The sequence below is a fragment of the Chionomys nivalis genome, chromosome 1 (assembly GCF_950005125.1).
Source record: "Chionomys nivalis chromosome 1, mChiNiv1.1, whole genome shotgun sequence".
Taxonomy (NCBI): Eukaryota; Metazoa; Chordata; class Mammalia; order Rodentia; family Cricetidae; genus Chionomys; species Chionomys nivalis.
This window is the reverse complement of record NC_080086.1, coordinates 196,373,071-196,400,122: the sequence shown is the minus strand read 5'-3', so window position 1 is coordinate 196,400,122 and position 27,052 is coordinate 196,373,071. Positions and strand designations below refer to the sequence as shown.

At 41.2% G+C, this 27,052-nt stretch overlaps 1 protein-coding gene across 1 annotated transcript in view; it reads right to left on the bottom strand.

Annotated features, from left to right (window-relative positions):
* The window catches only part of Pon2 (paraoxonase 2), a 32,227-nt gene extending 27,992 nt beyond the window's left edge, over positions 1-4,235 (bottom strand). The window contains exon 1 of the mRNA XM_057780081.1: positions 4,075-4,235. Within this exon, the coding sequence (XP_057636064.1) occupies positions 4,075-4,148 (74 nt within the window). The 5' untranslated portion in view covers positions 4,149-4,235. The remainder of the gene's footprint in view (positions 1-4,074) is intronic.
* Between the last annotated feature and the right edge of the window lie 22,817 nt (positions 4,236-27,052).

Sequence of the window (27,052 nt, the reverse complement as noted above, 5' to 3'; positions counted from 1 at the left end):
AGAAATCTGAGTACTGGGGCAGCAGAGACAGGGGAATCCATGGAGTCTACTGGCAAGCCAGGCTAGCAGGATCAGTGAGCTCCTGGATCAATGAGAAACCCTGTTTCTCTCATATGACAAAGTACCTGAGGAAGACACTCAATGCCCACCTTCAGGGTGTGTATGTGTGTGCCCCCATACAAATTCATACATGTACGAACATAATATAGCATATTCACACACAAAATGGTTCTCTGTTTATCTGAAATTCAAACTCAACTGGTAAATCTGATTGATTTTGGGGTTTGGAACAGGGAACAATTTGACTCCATGACACTAACCCCCACTCCACATTCTTACACGACACCATTTGGACCTTCAACTATCCAATAAAATCACCAAGTCACCAGCTAGCTACAGGACCACTGCTCATCAAAGTTCACCTCAGTGGTTTTGTTCGTAAAGAAAGTTGGCACCAAGTTGTAAATGGCCAACCCTCTGCATTGTGTGTGTGTGTGTGTGTGTACGTGCATGTGTGTGTGTGTGGTGTCATGTATGTGTTGTGTACATGTGGATGTGGATGCATGTACCCATGTGCATATATGTAGAAACCAGAAAAAGACCCTGGGTTTCTCCCTCGAGCACTCTCCAGCTTATCACCTCAGGCAGCCTGGGTGGACAGGCATGCATGGCCCTGTCTGATTTCCATGTGAGTACTTGGGATTCCAACTCAGTTCCTCATGCTGGCACCACTAGCCACCTCCCCAGGCACATCAGTGTGGTCTCGGTTCACTCTTCTTAAATTTATAACTATACTTGTCACTCAAATGGACTTCAATTTTGGACTTTAAGGTTAGTAAGAAAAGGGGGAAACTTCAGCCCATGGAAGCACAATGATTTAACTATTAGCGAGGACTGGATGAGCCCAGGAATATTTGTGTTGTGTTCTTAATACTGAGAGCTAAATGGATGGTACAAGAAAAAAAAAAGTCACTTAACTCTTAAGACCTCAAAAGCACAGAAAACAAAAACAAGAGACTACATCCAAACTGGAAGTCTTCTGTCGAATAAAACAACCAACTACCAGATTTAAGAAACGACCCACAAAATGGGAGGATGCATTTGAGATACATTTGATAATAGCCAAAACCTGTAAGAAATTTGCATAATGCATGAGTTTTTAAAAAAGCAACGCAAGCAAACAAAAATCCAAATAAGCAAAAGCCCTGAGTAGGGATTTCTTAGAGGAAGATGAATGATGGCCAATGTGCTTATGAGGAAATAACCAATGTCACTAATCATGGGAAACGCAAATCAAGCTCTCCAAGAGATAGATACTATCACTCTAGTTACAACGACTGCTGCTAAAAAGAGATAACGCTGCATGAACACGTATCTATCCTGGAGACTGAACACGTGGTCCTGCATTGCCTGGCATTCTACCACTGAGCTACACACCCTGTTTAGAAAGAGAACTTTCTTTTTACTGTGGGTGATAATGTAAAATGTTATGCCATTATGAAAACAATATGGAGATGCCTTAAAATTTATTTAAGTAGAAGGACCATATGTGATCCAGCCATCCCAGTACTGGACATCTATACAAAGAGAATAGACCCATTCTGAAGAGACTCTTAACAACTCTACGTACCGGCTCCCAAATAGAAACTCCCTGAGAGTCCAACAACAGATGGAAAAGGACAATGTGGTGGACATGCAAAATGGACACAACGGAATGCTATTCAGTGAGAGAAAAGGATGACTAATCCTAGCACTGAGGCGGCTGAGACAAGATTTTCGTGGCACAGATGCCAGTCTGGGCTAGAGAGAGAGAGAGAGAGAGAGACCCTGTCTGAAAGAGTCAAGAAGGATGGAGGGAAGAAAAGGAAGAAAGCAAGGAAGGAAAATGGGAAAGTTCCCAGATACTTGAGAAAATACATAAAAGAAGTTGAAGTATAACAGTGGTTTCCCAAGACTAAGGATGAACGAGTGGTGGTGGAGACACTGGCCAAAGCGTACAGTACTGTGATAAAAGACAGGCGCAATGAATTCTGCCGTGTCTTCTAAATAACTGCAGTGACTGTTAATAATGGTGTATGCTTCCAACTAGGAAGAAAGGATTTTTACTATTCTCATCTCAAAAAAAAAAGAGCAAGTGCTTAAAGTAATAGCTGTACTAATCATTATGGGTCTTATATAATATATGTGTGTGAGTGTGCACACACGTGCACATGCGTGTATGTGTTGAAATATTAACATCGTAACTTTTATACTTACTATATATATATTGATCAAAAAGACAACCTAGCCCAAACCCCTCTAATGCATGAATGCCCTTCAGATGCATTACAATGAAGGCCAGCATTGCCATTCCCTGCCACAGGCAGAAGCATCCTCCTTATTCCAATGCTCCAACCCCCACACTCTTTTCGCATCGCCTTATCGCCAAGTGAAACTGCAGCCGTGGGACTTTGGAATTGTCCTTCAAGCCATATTATCACTTTGGCCTTGTCTCATTCCTGGGGATACAGTCTGGGTCTCCTTTATCATCTCCAACCTTCTGTGATGCTTTCACCCCTGCCCCACATCCAGTCCAGGAGCTCTCCACCCGTACGATGCACACAGGAGAGGGATGCGGTCTGTGTAGCTCTCCACCCATACAATGGACACACTATACAAAAGAGAGGAATGTGGTCTGTGTTTTGCTTTTGTAGTATGTTGTTGGGACTGGAACCCAGAACTGGGCAAGTGCCCTATCACCGAGCTACAAAGTAGATCTTTAAGAAGGAGCTAAACAGCAAAGAAAAGAAAATCCTGTGTATCATACTGGTATGTGCCTGTAATAGCAGGAGATCAAGAATCCTGAGTTTCAAGACTAGACTGAGCTTTAAAGCAGAGGATACACAGTGCAACTTCATCTAAAACAAATGCAAACCAAAAATCCAAGGCCTAGGCCCCACCTCGACCAACTGAATTAGAATTTTTCACGTCGTGCCACTTGGACATCAGGGCTCCAGGAGATCCTGATATCCAGATACGACTTCTCTGCCCTTCCCGCTTATTTATACAGTGTAGAACTCCTTAGAGCAGCAGATGCTAAACAACCAATAAGCACCAATGCTTCCATTTTGCCTATCAGGGAGAGCCCAACTTTGCAGCCTCAAACACACCCTCCAGGCTTGCCCTGCCCTTCTTCTGTGGCCCCCTCAGTTGCTGCTCTATGACATTCCCCAACAAGGCCCCTTTGCTGGTGCCTCTCTTGCCACGGGGGATGGTCTCCTTCACCCACATAGCTGTCAGATGGCTTCACCTTTGGAGGGCGGCATCTTTTCTGTTTAACCCTATAAATGGTTCCATTTTCCCGTTTTGGAGAGCCAGTTCCGATATTTTTCTCTTGTATCAGAAAGGACTTGACTTAGGGTTTCCAGTTCTCTACAGGACCCTGGGGCAAAGTGTACCTACTACCTAGTAGGCGCTCAACTGTTCTGGAATTCTTTTGCAAGAGGCTTATAAAGTTTCAGTTGGTAGCTTGAAAGCATGATGTCTACCCAGAAGGTTTTCGCTGTAGTTAAAAATCTAATAATCGTTCGCCCTGCTCCTGGAGCTCTGATGAATAAATAAGGAAATGATGTAAGATCAGCAGCTGTCTTTCTCAAGCGTCTTTGATCTCCAGCACCAGGACTGGGGCGCTGAAGTTTCCCCAACTATTATGCTGGGGAGGGATGGGTTCCGGCTGCGGAGAACAGCACCAGTGACCTGAAATAAAGCTGTATAATTAGAGTGTCCACGCATGAGTAATGGTTTTGTTTTCAAATTAAAGCACTGAGTTTGCCCTTGGGAAATTTGCAAAGCTCTCGTTTGTCCGCCTAGGCAGAAGAACTTCGCCACTAGCAAAGCCTGGGAAACTTTTCACAAAGTGTCTAGGTCGTGATGGCCTTGGGCTGGGCCGGCTGAATGGGACCCCGGTAGCGGTCCAAAGTTCTTCCATCCGCGCGGTTCCCCTGAGCAGCAGAAGCTCTATCGCTGGTGTCCCTATGAGCAGCTCGGCCATCGCAGCCTGAGGACCTGCGACCCGGGGTCCTCCGCAGCACCTACCTGAGCGCCAGGAACCGCTCGCCCAGCAGCGCCAGTCCGATGCCCAGCAGACTCAGAGCCACCAGTCGCCCCATGGCGCGGGACCTGCCCGCCGTCTGGTTCCGGCCTGGCCGAGCTGCCCGGGAAGCTGGGCCGGTTCCCCGCCCCGAGCGCAGGGCCGCGCCCGCTCCCCGCCCCGAGCGCCGGCTCTGCAGCCCAGGCTCCGCCCGGCGCCGCGACCTCGGAGCACAGCCGCACATGCTCGCCCTGCAAGCCAACTGAACTGAACTGACTCCTTTCAAAACACCCCGCCAAACCCTGCGCTGCTGCACCTGCTCAGCGCCCTGAGAAACTTTAGGGTGACCTTTGTGTAGTTTTCTGGGTTTAGTTAAGTTTGGACTTTGCTTCTGTTGTTTTGGGTAGGCGTTTGGGGAATTCTCCCCCTCTTTTTATTTATTTATTTATTTTTGGTTTTGAGAAGCTAGGAATCAAACCCAGAACCATTTGTCCGTATTAGGCAAATACTGAGCCACATCTGCAATCATAGAATAGTTTTTTTTTTGTTGTTGGATATGTGTGTGATACTTTTGTATTTAAATACAAAATGTATTTAACAGTAACTAATGTAGGAAATTATATACATTATATATTAAAGTTGTACTTTTTATTTCTTTTTGTTTTATTAAACATTACATACTAAATATAATAATATACCTTTTTATTTTCGTTTGTTTTGAAGACAAAATCTCGTGTAGTCCAGGCTGTCAGTGAACTTCTGATCCTCCTTGCCTCCATATGCCAAATGCTATGACCCTGCCTAGAATAATATGTTTTGGTTTAGGTTTTTTTTTTTAATTTCATATACATGGATGTTTTACTTGCATGTGCATATGTGTACCACATCCACGCCTGATGTCTACCGAGGTCAGAAAAGGATGTCCAATACCCCAGAAAGTGTAGCCAGTGTTCTTAACACTCAGCCATCTCTCCAGCTATGACATTTCAAATATTCCTTTCCTGTTTTCTTTTTTACTTAAAAGTTCTGGACAGACTTCACAAAGAATTAAAGGTAGAATTACATCCTTCTATATTAGGATTTATGTTAGACTAAACTCCCACAAACTCAGAGTTCATTGAGCATTAGTAAACTTTCTCTTCTTTCTCCCCTTTTTATTTTAATGCTCATATTTATAGACATATTTTTATACTCATGAGGAAATAAAAAGGAAGCTCACTCACTGAGATCGGGACAGCTGCTGACTGTTTCTCACTCTTTCCAGTGTTTAGTTGCTACCCGCAGTATGGACGCAGAAGTCAGAGCCAGTGATTCTTAAGGAATGTCATTCTTTGACAGTGTTTTATTGCTGTAGACTGGGCTGACTTTGAATTTGAGGCTTTCTTGCCTTACCCTCAAGAGGATTCTCAGCATATGCTGCCACATCAGGCCAGACTTCTGTTTTGTAACCAAACATTAAGGAAAAGCAGATGCCAGTTTGTACCTGGGCCCTCACCAAAGGGAAAAGAGGAAGATCTCTCTGCTCCAGGCTTCTGTAGCCAGCCCTGAGGGAGCCTGGGCTGCATCCAATGGCTGATGGCGAGCTGAACAGTTGTCCTTCCTAAGCCGCAGAGGCTGCACACACTCTCTGCCACAGTTACCTTTGCAGAATAATGCTTGCTAAAGCACACACTTAGGTGCTTGGGATTGCAAAAGAGACCAGTTGCACTGACTGATTACAGACGTGTTTTAAAAATGAGTTCATGCCACAAGGATATAGTAATGCCACACTCCTTCACATCCTGGCATGGGAACCATCTTTTGCCCTTAGTAACACCCTTGTGTTAGGTGTGATCTTTAACACATCAAGTAGAAAGTTCTAGGAGCATTCTTTCAGATGAAGACAAAGGGCCAGGGTTGGTGACTGAGTGCAAGCTCACTGTCAGGCTGTGGCAGAGACTGGAGAATATTGGGTTTAAAACTAGTCTAGGCTAGATAAAAAGATGTTTATAGAAAAAAACTGAAATAAGGATAAACATGTTATTTATAGATACTTTTAACAACTATAATGAGCTACGAAGCTGCTGCTTCCTTTGGTAACAAGGTGCTGTTTTACCTTCATGAATGAAGAAAATGCAAATTTTCCTTTGAAATCAGGTGGTTTTCCCCATCATCCAAAATTATCAACAGTTCTGAAATTCTTTCCATTTTTCCTTCCTTCCTTCCTTCCTTCCTTCCTTCCTTCCTTCCTTCCTTCCTTCCTTCCTTCCTTCCTTCCCTGTGTCATTCTTTCCCTCACAAACATCCTCACTCTAAAATATACTGCCATATCCTTCTAAATCATTGATGGGTATCGTAAGTGATGAAATCTCACATGAGACTTATGGCTGACTGGATAGACAGGTGTGGAGTTCTACCATCTGTGACATGAATCATCAGGGATGGAACCTCACAAACACGACCAGTATTTAGAAAGGTGTGGTGCTATTACCTAAGTCCCTGGCTTAAGTCTGAGAGTTCATTCAAAGATTCCTGGGTAGTACATAAAAACATGTCTCATATAATTTGAGACACGAACCGGCAAAACATCTTCCTACATGTCCTTAAAATAAAGTCACAGATCATGAAGTTTACCCACTTCTGTGATATTCTTAATGTCTAGAGAGATACCAATCAGTAGATCCTTACAGATTCTTTCGGCAAGCCCAGATTTGCCTTCACAGTGTTTCCAGACAACAGCTGGGAATCAGGAATCCACTGGCTGACTTCAGTCAGCATGGAACACTTTGATGGCTTGCTCTGGGAACAACATTCTGGCTGGAGCTCAGCACACATCTCAGAGTATCTGAGAGAAGCCATGTTTTACCTACTTAGTTTGGAAAACTTGTTTTAGCTATATGTGTTTGTGTAGCCATGTGTGCAGGCATCCTCGGAAGCCAGAGGGGCATTTGATGCCCTGGAGTGGAGTTGCAAGTGGTTGGGAGCCACCCACTGTGTTTGCTGGGACCAAGCTCCAGGTCTCTGAAAGAGCAGCAAGTGCTCTTAAGCGTTGACTCATTCCAGCTCAGTCATGCCTTGATTCTGATCATTCTGTACTCCTCGTGGGGACAGTACTGTTCACCACACTCTCTTTCAGAATGCTGCAAGATGAAGCAGTTTCTCTTGAAGAAGTTCCCATAATTATACATAACCATTAGGCATAACTGCCACCATTTGTTTTAAGCAAAAGTTTGTTTTTGTTGTTGTTTATGGTATGGTTTGGACATCAGAGACCCAGCTTCTGCACTGCAAGAATGCTGATTAATTATTGAATTTCCAGAATAACTTAGCTATCCTTTCAGTTGTTGAGGATTATAAGACAATACCAAGAAAGTAGCCCCTGTTTCATGTGGTTTCTGACTACCAAATAACCAAGTTACTCAAAATAAACCAAACTTGTTTGGGACTGGCCCGTGTGGACTAGTTCTGCTGCTCCATCTGCAACAGTGTTTCTCGGTGGCGTGGCCGCTTTGTAACTAGAAATTTGCTGGCCTTAAGCAAAATTTCAAAAAATAATTAATACCCTTTTACCAATGCTTCTCAGCTTTTGTGTAAGAAAGGACAGGTTTTTTGTTGCTTTTGTAAAATACAATGAAAGTGAATTATTGGGAAAATGAAGTAAAATCACAGACATCTAAAATACAAGCCCAAATCTTTCATTTGATACAACAGATATAAATTATTTTATCTCATTTCCATAATAGTCCTAAGCATTAGCCCTCAATTTTTCATGCTTGTCTCACCGTGAGCCAGAAGCAAGGGGTTTACAGACCGAAATGGTCCTGGCAGCACACTGCCTTTCCTGACCACACTTGTAACATTCTGTTCCATTGTGGCCTTTTGTGGGCCTTTGTAGAGTACTGTTATATGTACAGTTGATGGAGGTTTGTGGAGAGGGCCTCACGATTATGGTCATTTATGAAATGTGTGACAGGAAGTTTGTTACCCTATAACTTTCTTCTCCTTTTTTCTTTTCTTGCCTATGTTTCAAAAAGGGAGACAGATTTTGTGTGTGTGTGTGTGTGTGTATGTGTGTGTGTGTGTGTAGGCAAACACACACACGTTGAAAAGATATTATAAAGAGGTGGTTATTACAGAAAGAGAAACATTTGCCTTCTCAATACTTTACTCCAGGGCTTCATAGAGGGTAAAAGATATCGCCCTGCAGCCAGGCTATTTTCCAGTATATTAGAAAGTAAAACCTAATGTGCTTGAAACTTAGGCTCTTTCCCCAGTACTAGAAAAAAATAAGAAAACAAGAAATGTTATAACTGAGACATAAAGATTATCACAAAACATATAAACATATTTATAATCAACTCACGGTTACTGTCTAGGGGTCTAGATCAGGTTCATCTTCTCTCCTAGTTAGAGAATTAAGAGGAAGGAAAACCTTTTGAGCATAGCAGAAAGTCTCAAAGGCAGCAGTAGAGTCAGTTGGTGTGCAGGGTTTTATCCAGGGTAAGGAAACATGCACAGACACAGCAAGGTGCACAACGAGAAGACCTCTCCTCTGCAAAGTAGAAGGGGGGCTCACTCCAGATCCAAATCTGCTCTTTCTATAAGGATGGGGAGACTTAAGAGTTTGGGACATGCCTTTTTCTCTCTCCAATAAAGATGGGGAACTTGGAAGACCCCTAATTTGGGGATAAATCTGCTGTCATCTAGCCTTGGACTTGTCAACATGGGCAGGGATCCTACAGGAGAGAAACCCACCAATACTTTAGGCCTTCATCTCTTGTCATGACTGTAAGGGAAAAACCTGGAAGTTTGCTACTTTTTAAAAAAACCCATCTATGGCCCCTCTCTCTATTGGTCTGCCTAGCAAGGATCTGTCTAACTCCTAGTTCCTCAATAGGAGGTTAAAAAAATAAACTTGCTTGTAGAAACCAAAGCATACATAAATATAAACTACAATGTGATATACTAGTTGTGAAATTATTTATTGAAATGAGTTATTCCTAGTAAGGAGTGGATCAAATTTCAAGCTAATATTTTCATTGGATAAATATAGTTTTATAATATATATGCATAAATTAATTTAGAAATTTGAAAGTCAGTCTTGAAGGTTTTTGAGCATTTGAAGCTTGGCCAGGAAGTATATGTGTCTCCTGAGGCTCAAGCATATTTCTTCATGTCTGTCTTTACCTTTTTCTCTTTCCAGTATTTTCAACTCTTCAAACTCCCAGACTCCATTTGAGTTAGACTTCATATCCTTGTATTCTAGGAGGGAGATATAGATATGTGTCAGTATGAACTAGAAAACACAATTTTTATTGTCCAGGGCTATGTAGTTCATGGCCATTCATAAAAATATGTACACTTCCTTTAAAGTCTTTAATGAGGAAGATTCAGCTCAGGACCAACTGAAGTAACAGGTATAGCAATTATTTACTGAGCATGTCCGATTTCATTTAATACCTTGTTTAATTAGGTATTACTGCTATTTCTCATTTTTAAGTGAGAGAAATGAGGCTCAGTATTAAGAATTATGATGAGGGTTATACACCTGGAATGTAGTGGACCCAATATAAGTGTCTTAGTTGGGGTTACTATGCCTGTAATAAAATACCATGACCAAAAGTTGGGGAGGAAAAGGGTTATTTGGTTTCCACGTTTCTGGTGTAGGAAGTCCTTCTGTATATGTGTTGCTTTTATTGGTTAATAAATAAAGAAATTTCCTTAGCCTGTGTTAGGGCAGAGCTGGGTGGGGGGAACTAAACTGAATGCTGGGAGAAAGAAGGCAGAGTAACAAGACGGCATGTAGCCGTCAGAGGGGAAAGACTCAAGCTGTTTGCTAGAAACTTTCTGGTAGGCCACGAGCCTCGTGGTAAAATTTCCTGAATCTGGGTAGCCAGGAAACTAACAAGCAGCCCCTGCCTACATATTACTCTTGCCTATTAAAAGAAATCAAGAAGGGTCCTGAATGGAGAAGCCAATGCATAGGCCAAGGAGGGGTGATTCTTACAGGCTTGTACACCACTGTCTGCCTACTTTCTTATAGAACCTAGGACCATCAGCCCAGGGATGGCACCACCCAGAGTGGGCTGAGCCCTTCCCCATCAGTCACTAACTAAGAAAATGCCTTATAGACTTCTCTACAGCCCAATCTTCTGGAGACATTTTCTCCTCACTGATAACTCTGACTTGTGTCGAGTTGACACAAAACTAGCCAGCACAAAAAGGAAATTAATTTTCAGACCCTAGTCTATCATTGCTATGGCTTTTTGCTATCTGTGGTAAAAGCAGACAAGAATGAGCAAGAAACGAGAACTGTGGAATGTGGCCTCATGTCAGTGTACCTGGAGACAGCCTCTAGTTAGGCTTCTTGTGTTATGTGTTCCTCCACCTGCCTGCTTTCCTTAATTTCCTTGCTATTTATTATGTTCTGTTTCTCCAAGCAGACTTCCTGTTAGAGGGGAAAAAGAGAGAGAGAGAGACAGAGAGAGAGACAGAAAGAGAGACAGAGACAGAGACAGAAAGAGAGACAGAGACAGAGAGACAGAGAGAGAGAGAGACTGTTAGGCTTCATTTCAGCTTCCATTTCAGTAAATGAGACTTTTGGTTTTTAAATATGCATGGTTGCAAAACTACACAAAACTTTTAAGGGATTGGAACAACCGTTTGCCAAAGCTGAATAAAAACAAAAACAAATCATAGATGATGACATGGGATGAAACTGAAGATCACTGAGCTAACTGAAATAAGCCAGGCACAGGACAAATAATACTGCTCCATCTGTTAGATGTGAAATTTATAGCAGCTGAGTGCAGAGAGGAGAAGGGAGGTTATGAAGTTTGGGAAAGGTCCATCCATGGGTCCTAAGGTACAGTTAGATAGGAGCAAGATGTTCCGTTGTGTTATTACACAACAGGGTGGCTGTAGATAACAATTGTATGCTATAGGACTCAGAACACTTAAGGAAGTGTGTGTGTGTGTTGAGAGCTGATTATCTCAGCCCTGAGGTGCATGTTATGAAATGTGTACACATACTAGAATACCGCATGGTACATCATTAATATGCAATTATTACACTTCTGTGGGTCAGTTTAAAAACAACTTTTTTTAAAGCGTAATAGCTTCAATGAGTCAATAAAAATTTGTTAGGATGTGCGTCTTTAGGACTGACCTCACAGCTTGAATCGGGCCCTCTTCCTGATGTTTTCTCTGGAGCAGAGAGTTAAGAAGCATGTTGCGCTGTGACTGGACCTCTCATTTATGGTGCCTGACTCCTCCATGGTCTTTGTCATGCATGTTAGAGTGAACTGAATCACAAGGTGTGACATCCCTTGCCACGCCTGGGAGGTTAGAGAGTCATAACTTTCCAGTGTTCTGGGGATTTTTACGCGACGCTGCAGGGGACGTCGACCAGAAGAGATAAAGGCGGGTCTCTGAAGAGATCATCTGCCTTGCCTCTGTAGAGATCCCTTTCACAGCCCCACATTCTCTTCCTCTCCTCCCCCTTCCCATTCTTCATTAAACTCCAGGTTACTGGGAAGCATGTCCAGCTTCCTTTAAGCCCCATTTTGATTAGATCTCTGGATTACACCGTTTCCGTCTAAAGCTCCCCCTCCCACCATGAGGTCCCATGAAGGCTTCGAAGCCTTTTCATTATACTAATCCTCACTGAAGGAAATTTTCTGTCAGTTTCCTATGTGGAAAGACTGCTGGAATATTTGTTTTATTGTATTTTATAACAAAGTTAATTTCATGGAGAGAAAAAAAAAGACAGAAGATAGCATCACCAAAAAGAGGAGTCATTTCAAAGCTAAGCTCTCTGTAAGGAAAGTAGCTGACCAGTAAACACAGGGCTACTTCAGGATTCCTTCCATTGTGTAATATTTAAGGCAGAGAGTGAGTGAAACACATCTGTAACACCAGCATTCAGGAGACTGAGCACAGCTGGAGGATTGTATGAGGTAAGCTTGGTCTTTGCAACAGTGAGATGTTGCCTGAAAAGGGAGAAAGAATGCAGGCTGAGGGAACTTCAATGACGGGCTAGTTGACACTGGCCTGGACACTTAGGAAATTGGCTCTCTCTAAGGCTAACTTATCTGAGAGGGTCTGATAATCCCCATTGTTTCATCTTGGAGCTTGGAGTTTGGGCCTGTGAGTCCATCTGGACTTTTAGCCCTGTCTGCTAGAGCCATAGTGCAGGAGTTTAGTCCAGAGCCATAGTCTCTGGCACAATATTTATATTCCTTGTTAATCTTGTGTATCCGTGTTCATGGAGGGGAAGCTTGGCGTGTGCACACATGTGAAAGCCGGGAGACAGCTTGTAGGGTCCATTCTCTCCTTCTACTGTTTGCGCCCTGAGGACCGGATTTGGGCTGTCAGGCTTAAAGTCAGGCATCTTTAATCACTGAGTTATCCTAAATGTTCAAGGTGTGGTTTGGTTTTGTTTTTTATTTTGTTTATTCTGGTTCTGAGACGCCTGCCAGGCAAGCTCTGGCACTAAGTTATATTCTAGTATCTTCCTCATCTCCCGCTTTAATCCCCCACTCACCCACCAGCTTTCAAAGATTCTCACCCCCCCTCCCCCGGACACCATAGCTACCCTGAAATCCCCTATCTGTTTAACATTTCCAAATTCTCCTCAGCTTTTTGTGTTGTCACCACCGGGGCACTTCCTCATCTGTCCTGGAAGGTTCTAGGTCTTAGCTGATAAGACATTCACCTTTACACCATGCTAACAGATTTCTTGGTGGCTTTGGCTGACACACATCTATTGTTTAGCAATTTTTCTTACCCACTCTTCTGCTCATTTGACCCAGCCTTTACTTTGTCTCCAACTCCTGGTCATTCTGTAAGACTTCACCATTACCATGGTTACCGGGGTCTTAGTTTCATTAAAATAAATAACTTAAAAAAGGACTCACAGAAATTGCAAGGGCAATTTTACCAAAGTTTGAGAGGAAAAACAATACAATACAAAAAATCAAAAAACAAAACTGGGAAGCTGAAACATCCCAGCAGCCTGTGGGAGGAGGGGGATGATGGAAAAATTATGCCTTTTAAGTTAGTCATGCAGGTCAGAAGAACAGGGGAAAGCTTCAGGGCTTCAGGGAAAGCCTGCTTAGGTGTGTGTTGAGCTCCAGAACCAGGCCAGAGGGCACCCAGTTCCACGCTTTTAAGTCCTAGAGTAAAGGATTGCCCTGGGCTATTTATATCCAAGTTGTCCCTTCATATGTCTGGGAGTTTCGATCTAGGACCCTTCCTCTATATACACAAAACCCTAAATCTGCCGAAAGTCAATTTCCCTTCTATAAAATGCTACTTTCTTAACCTACAACCTACACCCATCCTTTGGTGTACCTTCTAATCACCTGCAGATTTCTGGTAATGCCCAATACAGTGTAAATGGTTTACAAATAGCTGTATTGTATTGTTTAGAGGGTAGTAAAGAAAAAAATATTTTGTATCTCTAGTCGATAGGATTCATATATGCAGACCCCACAGATATGGAGGGCCAGATGTGTATGAGGCCAGCAGAATATTCTAAGTACCTGCATTTTCCTTACATTCTAAGGACCACTGTGTGCTCTCACCCAGTAAGAATTAGTAAACAAACAAACAAAAACTCTTCTGGTAATTTGTTTAAGTAGGTGAGTGGTCTAAATGATGCCTTAATTCCTCCTTTTGGATACTAACTAGAGCATCGGTTTGTTCTGACCAACAACTGACTCATATGGACTGCTTGGTGGTTCCCAGCTGGCTTTAGCATGCGGCGGAAAGGACCCTGTGTATCAGGGTTTGAGGACTGAGTCAAGCCCTACTGGGGGAAGCAGCTGAGAGACAGGTGAGATGGGTAGATAAGCAGGGACTGGGCTTATGGACAGTACCGGTGACGGGTGGCATTTGACTGTTGCCTGGAAGGCCAGCTCTGCACTGTAATGAATGGAGGCTGGGGTCAGGTGAGGGACAGTGGACCCAAACCATCAGGGACTCTCTGGTTGAAGACAATGATAGGAAGACAGGAAGCTGTTCTTTCAGCTGCTCTGTTTCCGCCACACATCCTCTGCAATGTTAGCAGACTGCACATGAGCAACTTTGAAGCGTTATTTTTAGAGAGTTTGTGTTTGTCTTTCATTTGCTTTTTCTGGCAGAAGTGTTTTGCTATTTACTATCTCAATTTTAAGCCTGGTGTTTGTTGTTTTTGTTTTTTAATATCTGTGTTTCACAGAAGCCAGGGAGTTTTAAGCTGTCCACCAGCCTTAAAAGGAAGGTGAGCTCATTCTTGGCATAAGAGTTAGACGAGGCTTTTTTCTTATCTCAAACACACAGAGTCCTTTTCCTCTGTGTTGACTTAATACTCCCCCCCTTAAAGAGAAGACCCTTTTACATGCATTAGCACTCGTGGCTGACATAGAGCTATCCTCTGGTTTGTCAGTTTTTGTGCATGATGGGGTAATTCACATGGCAGCCTCTGGCATATTACCCAAATTGCCGAGCTCTGAGTGTCCCTTTCTCTTTAATGCGTGCATTTAATCTTGCTTAAGTCCCATCTCCCTTATTCCACTGAATCACAGCCCCCAGTGTCCTCAAAGGTTCCCTAGCTTGGGGTTTAGAGGCTCTCCACTTTTTCTTCCGTTCCCCTCCCTATTTTTCCTTTTTCTTCTCGCCTTTCTCCTTGCACTCTTCCTTCATTATTTTTGTTTGGTTTCTTTTAGTTTTTGAGACAAGAGTCTCACTATGTAGCCCTGGCTAGCCTGTAACTCATTCTGCACAAAACTGAAAAGCTTCTCATTTTCTTGGTGTTCAATGAACACTGAAGGATGCTTACCTACAAATACTTCCATTAGCCTTCCCTTGGCTAGGTTCCTTGTAACTAACACCTTGACTACATAGGAGAAGATATTATCTTTCTCAGGCTTGGTTCTGTCGCTCAGAACCAAGAGCATTGGCATATTGAATGTAAAACTCAGCACCCCGAATACCAAGTTCCTGGTTTCCAGGGTGTTGCAAGGCTATTTCTTGTGTTTAACATGTTTTTACATGTATTTGCAGCACATAATTTGGTAATCCTATAGATGTTACTTATCAGGGTAAACAATGAGCTTCACTGTTTTATTTATTAAGAAAATAAAGTGTCTAGCACAATCTGTTTTGTTTTGATTTGTTTTTCCAAGCCCTAGGTCTTGATATAATCACACTTTGTTTCAAGAAGAACCATCCAAATTTGAGTCTCAGATAGTCTTCCCCAGCCCTGGGTTTGACCTTCTCTTATAGCCCATATCCAAAGCCTGCGTTTCACAATCAATCTGCCTATGGGTTCTCTCTGGAAAGCAAGCAGGAGAGTAGTTTCTCAAGAGGAATTATGTGTCTACTTCCTTGAGTTGTGCAAGTTTGCCTCTGACTGTCTTTGGAAAGTTTGGTCTTGTGTGAGCATAGCTCCTCACCTGCTCACCCTGAACGCTCTTGCTTCCCTCCTTACTACACCTTAAGTCACTGCCAGATGTTTCAGCCTTCGCCATGATAGTACTGTCAAATACAAATAACTCTCACCACTGGTGAGGAAATCACAGTCTGAACCTTGTGTGTATCCTTTGCTTTACTGCATTGTACAAAGATCTCACGCGGGACGGGGGTAGAAATGACAGTGCAGGTGGACTAACTCTGTCACGCCTGTGCTTCGAGGATTGAGAGTTTGCAGGTTGTTGACCCTGTTGATGGAATGTAAAATGGATATGCACGAGAACACAAGGATTCTCATTGTTACTTACACAAGTAATACACAAACACTTTGATGTTGCGGGAGGTCCTTCCGCTCCTCCAGCCAATAGCCGCCAAGATACCAGCCCATTGGGGCGTGGTATCTTTCCCTTTAAAAAAAGCGGCCACTTCCCTCCTCTCTCTCTTTACTTCCTGCTCTGGTTCCGGCGACTAGACTTCTTCCTAATTGCGTGCGTAGAGGGCTGTTGTCTGGGACGGTGATTTGTAAGTTTATTCCCTTTTAAATAAATACCACCCTATTAATCACAATTCCAAACTGGTGTGGGATTGTTTATGACTTGCGCCTTCATCTTGACACTGCAGAATCTTTAAAGGCTACTGATTAAAAAAAAGTCTGTTAAACTTTTCTAGGGTAGGTCACAGGCTTTTGTTTTGTTTCATGGCTCAGTCTCAAGTGGTCCAGGCTGAGAATGCCTTGAACTCCAGCCTCCACCTACCAAGTGTTGCCCCCATGCCCAATTCCACATGTATTATTTACTGTGTTACATTCTATTTTCTTATTACCATTTAAATCTTATATAATTATATGTATACATATACACTTACAAACACATGTGAAAATATCTTTGATTTTTTAAAAAATAATAGTTAGTTTTCATATTTAAGGTAAAACTAGCAAAACTTATAGTTCTCTTACTAAAAATATCATAACTGTAACAATTGTTAAGCAAAACCTTTTAAATTGATATTAAGTCTAATTTATAAGCATAGTTATCTAGATTTGTGTTAAATTGTATTAACGAAACCAATATTTCACTTTTAAATTCTACATTTAGCAAACAACATTTTCCTGAGTAATTAGGTAGTTCATATATTAAATAAATTATATATATTAGGCATATGATTCTTAAATTCTCTCAATGATTCTTTGATATTTTTGAAGCAAACATATTCATTTAAATCACTGATGTCAATAAAATACTTGTTAAGATATTCAAAATTAAAACCAAAAGACTATGATTCAAGTAAGGTACCATTCTATAGTACCAAATAATACTGATTGTTGGAATAGAACAGATGTCCAGTTTTTAAAAATATCTATCTTTATTGTTTTTAAAGTATGTGTCTGTGTATAGGTTTTTGTACATGAATGTGGGTACCTTTGGAGTTCAGAGAAAAAGTGTCAGATTCCCTGGAGCTAGAATTACAATCAGCCGTAAGCTACCTAATATGAGTGCTGGGAACAGAACCCAGAGCTTTGCAAGAGCAATGTCCTCTCTATCGCTGAGCCATCTTTCCAGGCCCACATATCCAAATTTTAAACATAAAATTCTTGATAATACAGTTTATTTACTGATATTTACATATTTATTTCAAGTGTTCTTATGGATTGATGATAAATAAAAATAAGGTCATTACATGATGTTTTTTTAGGTTAATTTGCTATACTTGGGAAATGCTTGAACCAGAAAAATCTAGAATCTTTTTTCTCCCACCAAAACTTTTTTAATTTTTAAATTATTATTATTATTATTGTGTGCATATGTATCTATGACATGTGTTACTATGGATGCTTGCATGCCAGAATGAACATGTAGAGGTTAGAAGACAATTTTCTCATCTGTAGATCCTAGCTTCTGATTTTTATATATGTGCATTTATGTAGGAGTGAGTGTGTCTAGAGCCAGAAAACAAGAAAGGAGCCTGACAGGCAGGGAAAGAAGGTTTGTGGTGGCATGTGTGGTAGATAACAGAACACATGTGTGATATGAAAGTTGAAATGGCAATATTGGGGGTAGAACATTTTCAGTGGGGATGGGAGTGGGGAGATGGGGAGAGGAATGGCTTGGGGAAAGGGTCAGCCAACACTAGGGATCTCTGGGAAAACTGTAAGTAAACCTGCTATTTTTGTAAGCAAATTTAAAAATGCTTGTTATAAGAATTTGTCTGGAAGTACTATGTATGGAGAATAAAGCACTCCTAGAAGCTGTAGGTTATTAAATGAGAACACCTACACTAAGGGTGGGCTACCTCCTTATGAGTTGTTATCAGAGAGCCTCGTGAGGTCCTGAAAATAATGTAGGCTACTGATTGCTGATTAGACCTAGGTGTCTTGATCTTAATACTAAAGAGATCACATGTTTTGGTTGCAGAACATAAAGATAAGAAATTGGAACTGAGCTAACCGGCAGTTTTCTCCCTGCTACATGGACTGACTGGAGCAGGGCAGGGTGCCGGGTGTTATCAATAACAGTATACAAGTATAGATCCTGCATTCTACACTACTGATCTACCAGGATAGATATGCCCACTTTCTATGGAATAATCCTTTTGTACACTGTGGAGATTTGTCCCTTGGATTGGTTTAATAAAGATGCTGACTGGACAATAGCTAAACAAAATAAGGCTAGGTGGTAAAGCAAAACTGAAAATGCTGGGAGAAAAAAGGATGGGCTGGGGAGTCCTGAGCAGACACAGAAAGAAACAAGATGGGAATGCTGTACTGAGGAAAGGTACCAAGCCATATGACAAAGCATAGCTAAGAAATATGGGTTAATTTAAAATGTAAGAGTTAGCTAGTAGTAAGTCTGAGCTATTTGCTGAGTATTTGTAATTAATACAAGCCTCTCTGTGGGACTTGAGACTGGCCACTGGGAAAGAAAAGTTGCCTCACCCACTAGTGCACTTGTAGCATAAAGTAACTTGTGTTTTAAATAAGAAATGTTCCTCCAAAGCCTCATGTATTTGTTCCTTTGTGGGTTGTGGCTGTTTGAGAAAATATGGAAACTTCAGAAAGTGTAGACATGCTGAAGGAAGGATGTCCCTATGGAAAGGCTTTGATAGTTGCCCTGTCTCACTTCCAGTTTGCTCTCTGCTTCCATGTGTGGCTGAGATGTGATTTCTCAGGTCCCTACACCTGCTTCCATGCTTTCATCACCATTAGGGACATCCAGCCCTGCAGAATAACAAGACAAGGCAAACTCTTTCTTCGGTTGTCTTTGGTCATGGCATTTTATCACAGTGACAGTACATTAGTGTAGTAACTGGCAGCCTTTTTTTAAATTTTGATTTGATTTGAGGGCCACTGAAATAGGAAGGAATGCATGCTTGGTACCGTAAAGATGGTCAGAAAAACTGTGGCTTGGGAGGTCTTAGGCACTGGGGGGTAGCTAGTATTATTGTTTTGTAAAATAGGCATATTGTGGCCCTCAAGGATGGCTATGGTTTCAAGGATGGAGTCTTTAGCTCATGTGGTTGCTGTCTGACTTTTGCAAAGCACATGCTTGCATTTCTTTGAATACACTATATCAAGGAAACACAACAAACCAACACTTTCTTCTCTAGGCTTGAGTGACTTTTGTCTGCAATCTCAGCACCCATGACACTGAGGCAGAAGGCTTGCTGCAAATTCAAGATGAGGCTGAGGACTGAGTGAGACCAAGTCTTGAAACAGAACAGAACACCTTAAACAATTCTCTTAATTTCCATTGCTGTCCTGATGACAAAGCCTCCAGTGGATTCTGGACACCTTTCCCTGTCTATTCTGCTCTCAGTATTTTTATTTCTCTGCTGTTGACAACATTTTTGATTCTCTAAGCATATCAATTCCTCCATTTCCTTGCCATGTTCTTCCTTAATATTATGAAACTTGCTTTCTCCCCTCATTTAGAGCTCCATTCAGAAGTGTCTGCCTATCAGAAAAAGAATCCCTGACCATCTGTGCAAAGACACAAAGAACACTCATGTGCATTGCCTTTCCCATTCCTTTTTATGCTATTTTTTGTCTTAAACACCTAATGCTTGTGTTTTTATTTTTGCCTTGGATCCATCTATAAATTGCAAATGTCCATGATGGTAGAAACTGTGCACATTTTTTTAGCACAGTAGATGATAAAGGACATCTGGTACACATAAGAGAGACTTAAGAAACATTTTATGTGAGTAGTGTGTTGGAGAAAATGTGGGTATGACTTGGTGGCCAGCCTCCTTGGCACCCTGTGCTCCTAAAGAAGAAACATGATACACCATTACTGTGGGACAATGGTCTTGTACCCTGTAAAGATTTTTCATTTGTATTGGTTTAATAAAACAATAAAATGGCAGGCAGGAAGTATAGGTGGGGTGCCCAGACTAGGAGAATTCAGGAAAGAGTAAAGGCTCAGTCTGCAGTCGTCACTCAGTTGCAGAGGAAGCAAGATGAGAATGCCTCACTGATAAACATACCAAGCCACGTGGCTGACACAGACAAGAATTATGGGTTAATTTAAGATGTAAGAGTTAGCTAATAATATGCCTAAGCTATTGGCTACACAGTGTTGTAATTGATATAGTTTCTGTGTTATTATTTGAGTCTGGGCAGCCAAGAAACAAACAAACTGTCTCTATCAACACAGCATGCTCCCAAAGTCAGAAAACTGAAATGTGAAGTGGGCTGAGTAGCCTGTACCTGGCCTTAGGATGACTCTGCATGTCATCTTTAATGTGCTTCTTCATATAGAGTCCCTGGTGATATGAGCGCTCCCTGTCCCATCTGAGTTAATGTGTTAACCAACCACAGTTGACAGGCTTCCTCTGTATAAGAGATTGCTTATTTCCATAAAGAAGATGCTGTTCTCTGAAACCAACTCCGGAGTATATCTCCACACCCTTTACTGACCCATGGCTCTGCTATCTTGGTAGGGGACACCCGGTTATGCAGGGATTTTCAAAGTATTTCCACTGGTTCTATCAGCTGTTTCTTTGTGTGTTTCTTAGTCCATAATCAGTGCTCTTTCTCAAGATTCTGGGAACTTCATCTGAGGGTTGGTGTGTACATTTGCATCTGTGATGTTATATTGTCAACCTCCGTTTATTTTCCCTAGCCTTCTGTGGATAAGGGGATACTGAGAGGGGACTGGCTTTGGGGGAGTAGCAGAATACTCTTCTGGTTTGGGTCTCCCAAGTGCTGGTCACTGGAATGGGCGTATATCACTTGTGACTCTGCATGTATCACTGCTGCCAATAGATGGATGTCATGGGTGTTTCTTTCCTCACATCGAACGAAGCACGGAATACATGACCTTCTTGGTTTCTCACTGCAAGAAAAACATAATGGTTTTCCTTGGTGCCTTGTCCCAAGACTGTTCCTATTTAAGAAATACTGATATTATTTAATTTCAATGCATCTTATTTAGACAGAGATTTACTTTAGCTATCTTTCATCTGTGTGCATGTAACAGTATCCTTTTTTTAATTAACTTTTTTATTTTGTTTTTCTTTAGGAGGTTAAGATTCTCAAGAAGTCACAGAATAGTCCTGCCAGGAATTCCTATGTACTGTCTATGAAACCATGGTGGTCCAACTCTATAAACGCAGGACAGAATCGCCCAGACACTTTCAGTGTTTATATGTTTTAGTTTTAAAACAGTTCTATTGAGATAGGATTCATGTAGCATATGTTTATGACATTCACTTCATACACCATAAAAATGGTGCATGAAAAGGTATAATTCAATGATTTTTAGTTCATTGACAGAGTGGCTCGTTAACAGACTTTGAATTATTTTAATGTTTCCCCAAAGAAAAGTGTTACTCACCTGAGATAACTCTTTTTCTGCCCCACCAACCCTCTGCAAACACAATTTCATTTTTTCTTCTATGGATTTTCCTATCTTTTTATCCATGGCAAAGCAAACACCAGTACTTCATCCCTTTCATTGCCAGATAATATTTTGTTGTAGCTTGGATGGCCTATGGTATATCCTCTCTTCATTAGGTGGGCATGGAGGTGGAGGTGTTGCTCCCACTTCTTACATATTTTGATGAATATTGGGTGAACTTCTATGGAGGAACATTGTAAAATGTCTCATGGTTCAACTTAGATTAATTTGCTGTTACTGTGACAGGGATTCAGGGCTATGTCACCCTACAAATAAAGAGTCCACCTGCCCCTTAATAGTCATTTACATTCCCACAGACTAACTCCACCAGCCAGCGAGCCATTTTCTGCAAATATAGGAGACTTTGAATGATTCACATATGGAATTCACCCAACTCTTTTGAGAGGAACTTTCTTTCGACATGAGAGTCTTGATATCCATCTACACCTGAAATTTGCTTCTGTTTACTACTGAGAAGCATTCCACAGTATGGACAGATCACTGTTTGGTCACACAAAGGACACTGGGATAGGTGCCAGTTGTTAATAGTGACAAAGAGAGTCAGCTGCTGTGAATAGTCCTTTACAGGTCTCCCTGTGACTGTTTGCTCCATAATTGTTAAGTGTTTGTTCAATGCCTGGTTCTTCCAAAACCAACAAAACTGTTTTGGTAGCTTTACAGGTTTAAGATAAGGTTTTTTCTTGTCTTCTCTAGTACTTGGTTCTGTGAAAGAATTCTGAACTATTTGTTCTAAAGGGAGTATTGCACTAGCTCACTATTTCATGCCTTCATTGTTCTTTGTTTTTTGACACAGGATGGTACCATGCCGTTCTGGCTTGTCAGTCTGCTGCTCACTGTGGAACGTAGGCTGATTTCAAGTCTCAACAGTCCTTCTGCCTCAGCCTCCCAGTGTGGGGATGATAGCCAAGCACTACAATGTCTACCTCTTACTACACATTGGATGGCTAATTGTTTTAGTTTTTCATTATCATCATGATGAATAAGAATACGAATTTGTTAGGTTCTAGGTCAACTAGTAGAGGTCTCCTGGTGTTAACAAGCTGCCCTTCCTGGGGGGTCCACACAGGAGGGGCCCTACATACTCACCCTTTCTGGCTCTTTCAGCCTCTGTACTAAATCCCATTTTGAAAATCTGCAATGTTGATTTTTCTGACTATTTTGCTGTCACAGATCCCTGACTTCAGCCAGGCACACTTGTCACCCTTTAAGGATTCATTTAGTGAAACTGGACCTCCCCATGGACAATCTAGGAACTCTTCTCTGTCAAACTCCTTGACATCAGTCATACAGTGTCACTTTTGCCAGTAAGACAGCATATTCCCAGCCTTCAGAGATGTGAATGTGGACCACTGTTCAACTCACCGTGCAGACACTAATGAATACTCTATTAGTTAAGGTTCTCAAAAGGAACTGATAGAATGTGCATGTGTGTTTGGCACATGCATGCAGGAGAGTGCGTGCGTGTATACGTGTGTGTGTGTTTTCATACATATACACATGCATACTAAGGCTGTGGGCTGTGGCCTGAGCAATCCTACAATGGCTGTCTCCTGACTGTAAGGGTCAAGGATCCAGAGGATTGTTTTTGGTTCATGGCCTGGATGTCTCAACAGTTCTTATTGGGTTCTGTAGTCCCAGGAAAGTCTTTGAGCGTTGCCTCTTTTCTTTCTATGTTGGAATCCCAAAGAAGTAGATTCTCACACCAGTGAAGGAATGCCCCAGCAATAGGTAGATGAAGTTGACAGTAACAACGAGAGTAAGCAGGCAAAACACAAAGGTTTCACTCTTCCATATCTTTTTATGTGGGCTGCCACTGGAAGGTGTGAACTAGGCTTAAAGTGAGTCTGCTCCGTACAAATGATGCAGCCAAAAAAATTCTTCACAAGTCTTCCTAGCTGCTTAGGTTTTAGCTGACTCCAAATGTAGGCAAGCTGACAACCAAGACTAGCTATCACAAGTACCTTTCTTGTACTCATCTACCAGTGACTTACCAACTTTGGTGAAGTGTTTCTTCAAATCTCTTATGTGGTAGAAATTGACTTATTGGATTGCTGCTGAGTTTAGCAAATCACTAATTTTAGATATGCGAGTACTGGGTTTTCCCTGTTTTATTAGCTGTATGATTAGCAAACATTCAGCCCCAGCCTGTTTTGTTTACTTTAATGATAGAGTATCTTGAAGAGCAGATATCTGCAGTTTAGAATAACTACGATTCATTGACTGTTCTCTTTAAGAATTCCTGTCTTTATTGTCCTGTCTAAGTAATTTTTACCCTAGATCATAGATCCTCTACTATGATTTCTGCTAAAATCCCTCAGTTACATTTTATACTCAAATCTATAATGTTTTTGTAGCGGATAACATGTGTTTTTTGAAGGCTTTAATGTCATCAGGACTTTCTGAGCCAAATTTACAGTCAGCTTCACCTAAGCCTCAGCTATTTATGGTAATAAATTCCCTCTACGTGTTGCTCTAGTTATACCACACAGATTTAAATGACATGGACTTGCTCTACAGTTTGCTTAGTCTCCATCAGAAGATAATATTTAGCAAATTATAGTAAAAGTATCACCTTCAGGATTTTTGCATTGATAAAAAAATTAATTTTATTGTGCATATGTATTGAATGATATCGCTGCTTTGAAGGTTTCCATATCCACCCTCACAGACAATATGCTAATCAGCTCCAACAAGTCACAGATCCTTCCTACTGCCAAGCATAATCACAACACCTTCCTTACAGATTCTGTGTCCATAGTCCTGAGTACGCTAAAATGTTGTTTTTTCAAATTATTATGAGTAGAATAACATGGTATATAATCATGGATTGATTTTTATGGCCTGTTGTTCAGCATAGTCCTTTGAGAATTTCTAAAAGTTACTGTACCTGTCTGTACTTGTCAGTTCTGTTGTTTTTACTATTGTCTGTGATTGGTCTGCAGGTATCTACACACACACACACACACACACAGAGAGAGAGAGAGAGAGAGACAGAGACAGAGACAGAGACAGAGACAGAGAAGAGGAAGGGAGATGCACATGCATACATAAAAGATTTTATTTTTTTAAAAGAAAAAGTAAAAACTATTTCCTGAAGTACTGTTACCATGTTATACTCTTACGAAAGATGTATGAGAGTAAAATTTTCCTACATAACTACCCATATTTGGTATTATCACTGTATTTTAAAAAGTTTTAGCCATTTGGTTTTAGCCATTGTGGTTTTCCTGAGATTCGCACACTAAATATTTATTTTGTTTAGTTTATTTTGAAAAGGTTTCTTTGAGACCACTTCTGTTTGGAAGTAAAATGCTCAATTACTAAATGTTTGAAGATTTCTTTCTGATGCTTAATTCTACTATGACAAGAGATCATGGTTCTTATGATCCCAATCACTTCAAAATTACTAAAATTTACTATCTCATGACATGATTTGTTGGAGGGAGAGAGGCCACTTATTGGTTCCTGACCACTTAGCCCCAAAATAATCACACAGAAACTGTGTGATTAATTAAATCACTGTTTGCCTCATTAGCTCTAGCTTCTTATTTCTGTTCTGGGCAGCTGGGATGAACAAGCAGCTCCCTTACTACAAACTTGCATGGTGGACTAAATCCACATAAAACCTGATAGGGCTAAAAAGAAATTCTAGACACTAAAAAACAAAGTTTAGCCTCATTTTTTTTTCAGCTGGCAGCTTGCTGCAGCTCCTTTAAGAGAGGTTTTCCTGACTCAGTGGGGGGAAAAAAGTCATGCCATTTTAAATGCTGGCTTTCTGGGCCTTGCTGCTAGCGCAAACTCTTTCTGAAAGTCCAGCTACAGAGCATTTGAATGAGGTTTTTGAGCAACATGCTATGGCTTGCTTGGTAGCAAAATGGACCTGCTGTGTGCCTAGAGATGGGGCACTATGCATGACTCAAGCAGCCCCACCATGTTGGGTTGTGCAGAGCAAGCTGGAAGAACCATATATACCCTAGCAATGGTGCAGCTTAGATTTTTTTTAAAGAAACACTTAGCATTTTAAGAAGCACTCCTGGACAGTAAAGAATTGCAGATACACAATAAAGACAAATTTACATAGAAAAGATCTCTAAATGGGTCACACTGTTAGATAAATGTACTAGGCTTAGAAGAAAGAGAAAAGAATATAGACAGTTATAAAAAGAAGTAAATGGTTAAAAAAGTAAAGTCTTTAAAGAGACAGAGTACAGGCAGTCATAGATTAAAAGGAATAAAGAAAAATAAGCCACATAAAAATGGAAAATTCACAGAGATTCACTGTTTGACCCATTAGCTCTACCTTCTTATTGGTTAACTCTTACATATTAATTTAACCCACCTCCATTAATCTGCATCACCACAAGGTCATGGCCTACCAGCAAAGTTCCAGCACATCTGTCTCCAGCAGTGGCTCCATGACTTCTCTCGAACTCTGCCTCCTTTCTCCCAGCATTCAGCTTAGTTTTCCCCACCTAGCTCTGTTACCCTATAGCTCTGCTATAGGCTCAAAGCATTTTCTTTATTTATCAATAGTAATCATAGCATACAGAGGGAAATCCCACATTACATCCCCATTTCTGTTTAAATAAAAAGGAAGGTTTAACTTTAACAAAGTAAAATTACGTATAACAAATCAGGTACCAAGCAAGAATCATAGTTACAATATTTATATCTACTTTATCTTTTACCATAACTAAGGAAAACTATAACTACAAATTCTTCAACTCCATCAAAGACTCCAGAAGGATATAATATTAGCTAAATAAACAGGAAGTACATTGTAAGCAACTTCCAAAACTCTAGAATTAACAGAGACATCTTGCTGCCTGGACAGTCACCCAAAGATGATCTGTATTGTTGAAGCATCCATATTCAGCCTACAGGCCCATAGTATCCACCAGAAGTTTTCCATGAAGCAGGAAATTTCAAAGACATTTCAACCTATACTGGCAGTCTGTCAGTCACTTTTTTTCTGTGTACTGCAGAATGTCTTGCAGACTCTTTCATGAAGCAGGAACCCCAAAGGATTGTCTCACCTTTAGGCAAATTTAGCAGTCAGTTTTCTGTGGGTCCTGCATGTCCAGTTCATTAAGCAGTCCAGGCAAAGGCAGGTTTTTTTTGCCCAAATGGCTGTGGAGGCCCCAAAAGACCAAAGGTCAGAGAGTTTGGGACTTATTTTTAGTTCATTCAAGACTATTGCACATCTAACTCAAACAAAGAAAGATCCCACCCAGTCGTAAATCAGAGTTCTGCTCTCTCAAGGCTGTTGTCAACAGGTGTGGCTAGTTGCCAGACCTGTGTTCCTGAAATAGGGAAGTAGCTGGTTCCTACCTAAAACAAAAGTCTAAGGATCCAAGTAGGTTCCATGTAATGACGTAAATGAATACAGACAGATTATAAAAATATATACAGCTTTAATGAGGAAATAGACTTACAGGACCACAGGTTCCCGCGGAGAACAGAAAGCAGAGAAAAGGGCTGCTGGGATCATGCCCAGCAGATTTATCAGTAAACATTAGCCCGAGGTGAACACGCCCCCAATGGGTGGGGCTTATCCCTACAGTTCCAGTTCCCTTTATGAAAATAACTTGGGATTCTACCCAGGGAGTGGTTTGCCTTCAGAGTGTTTGGT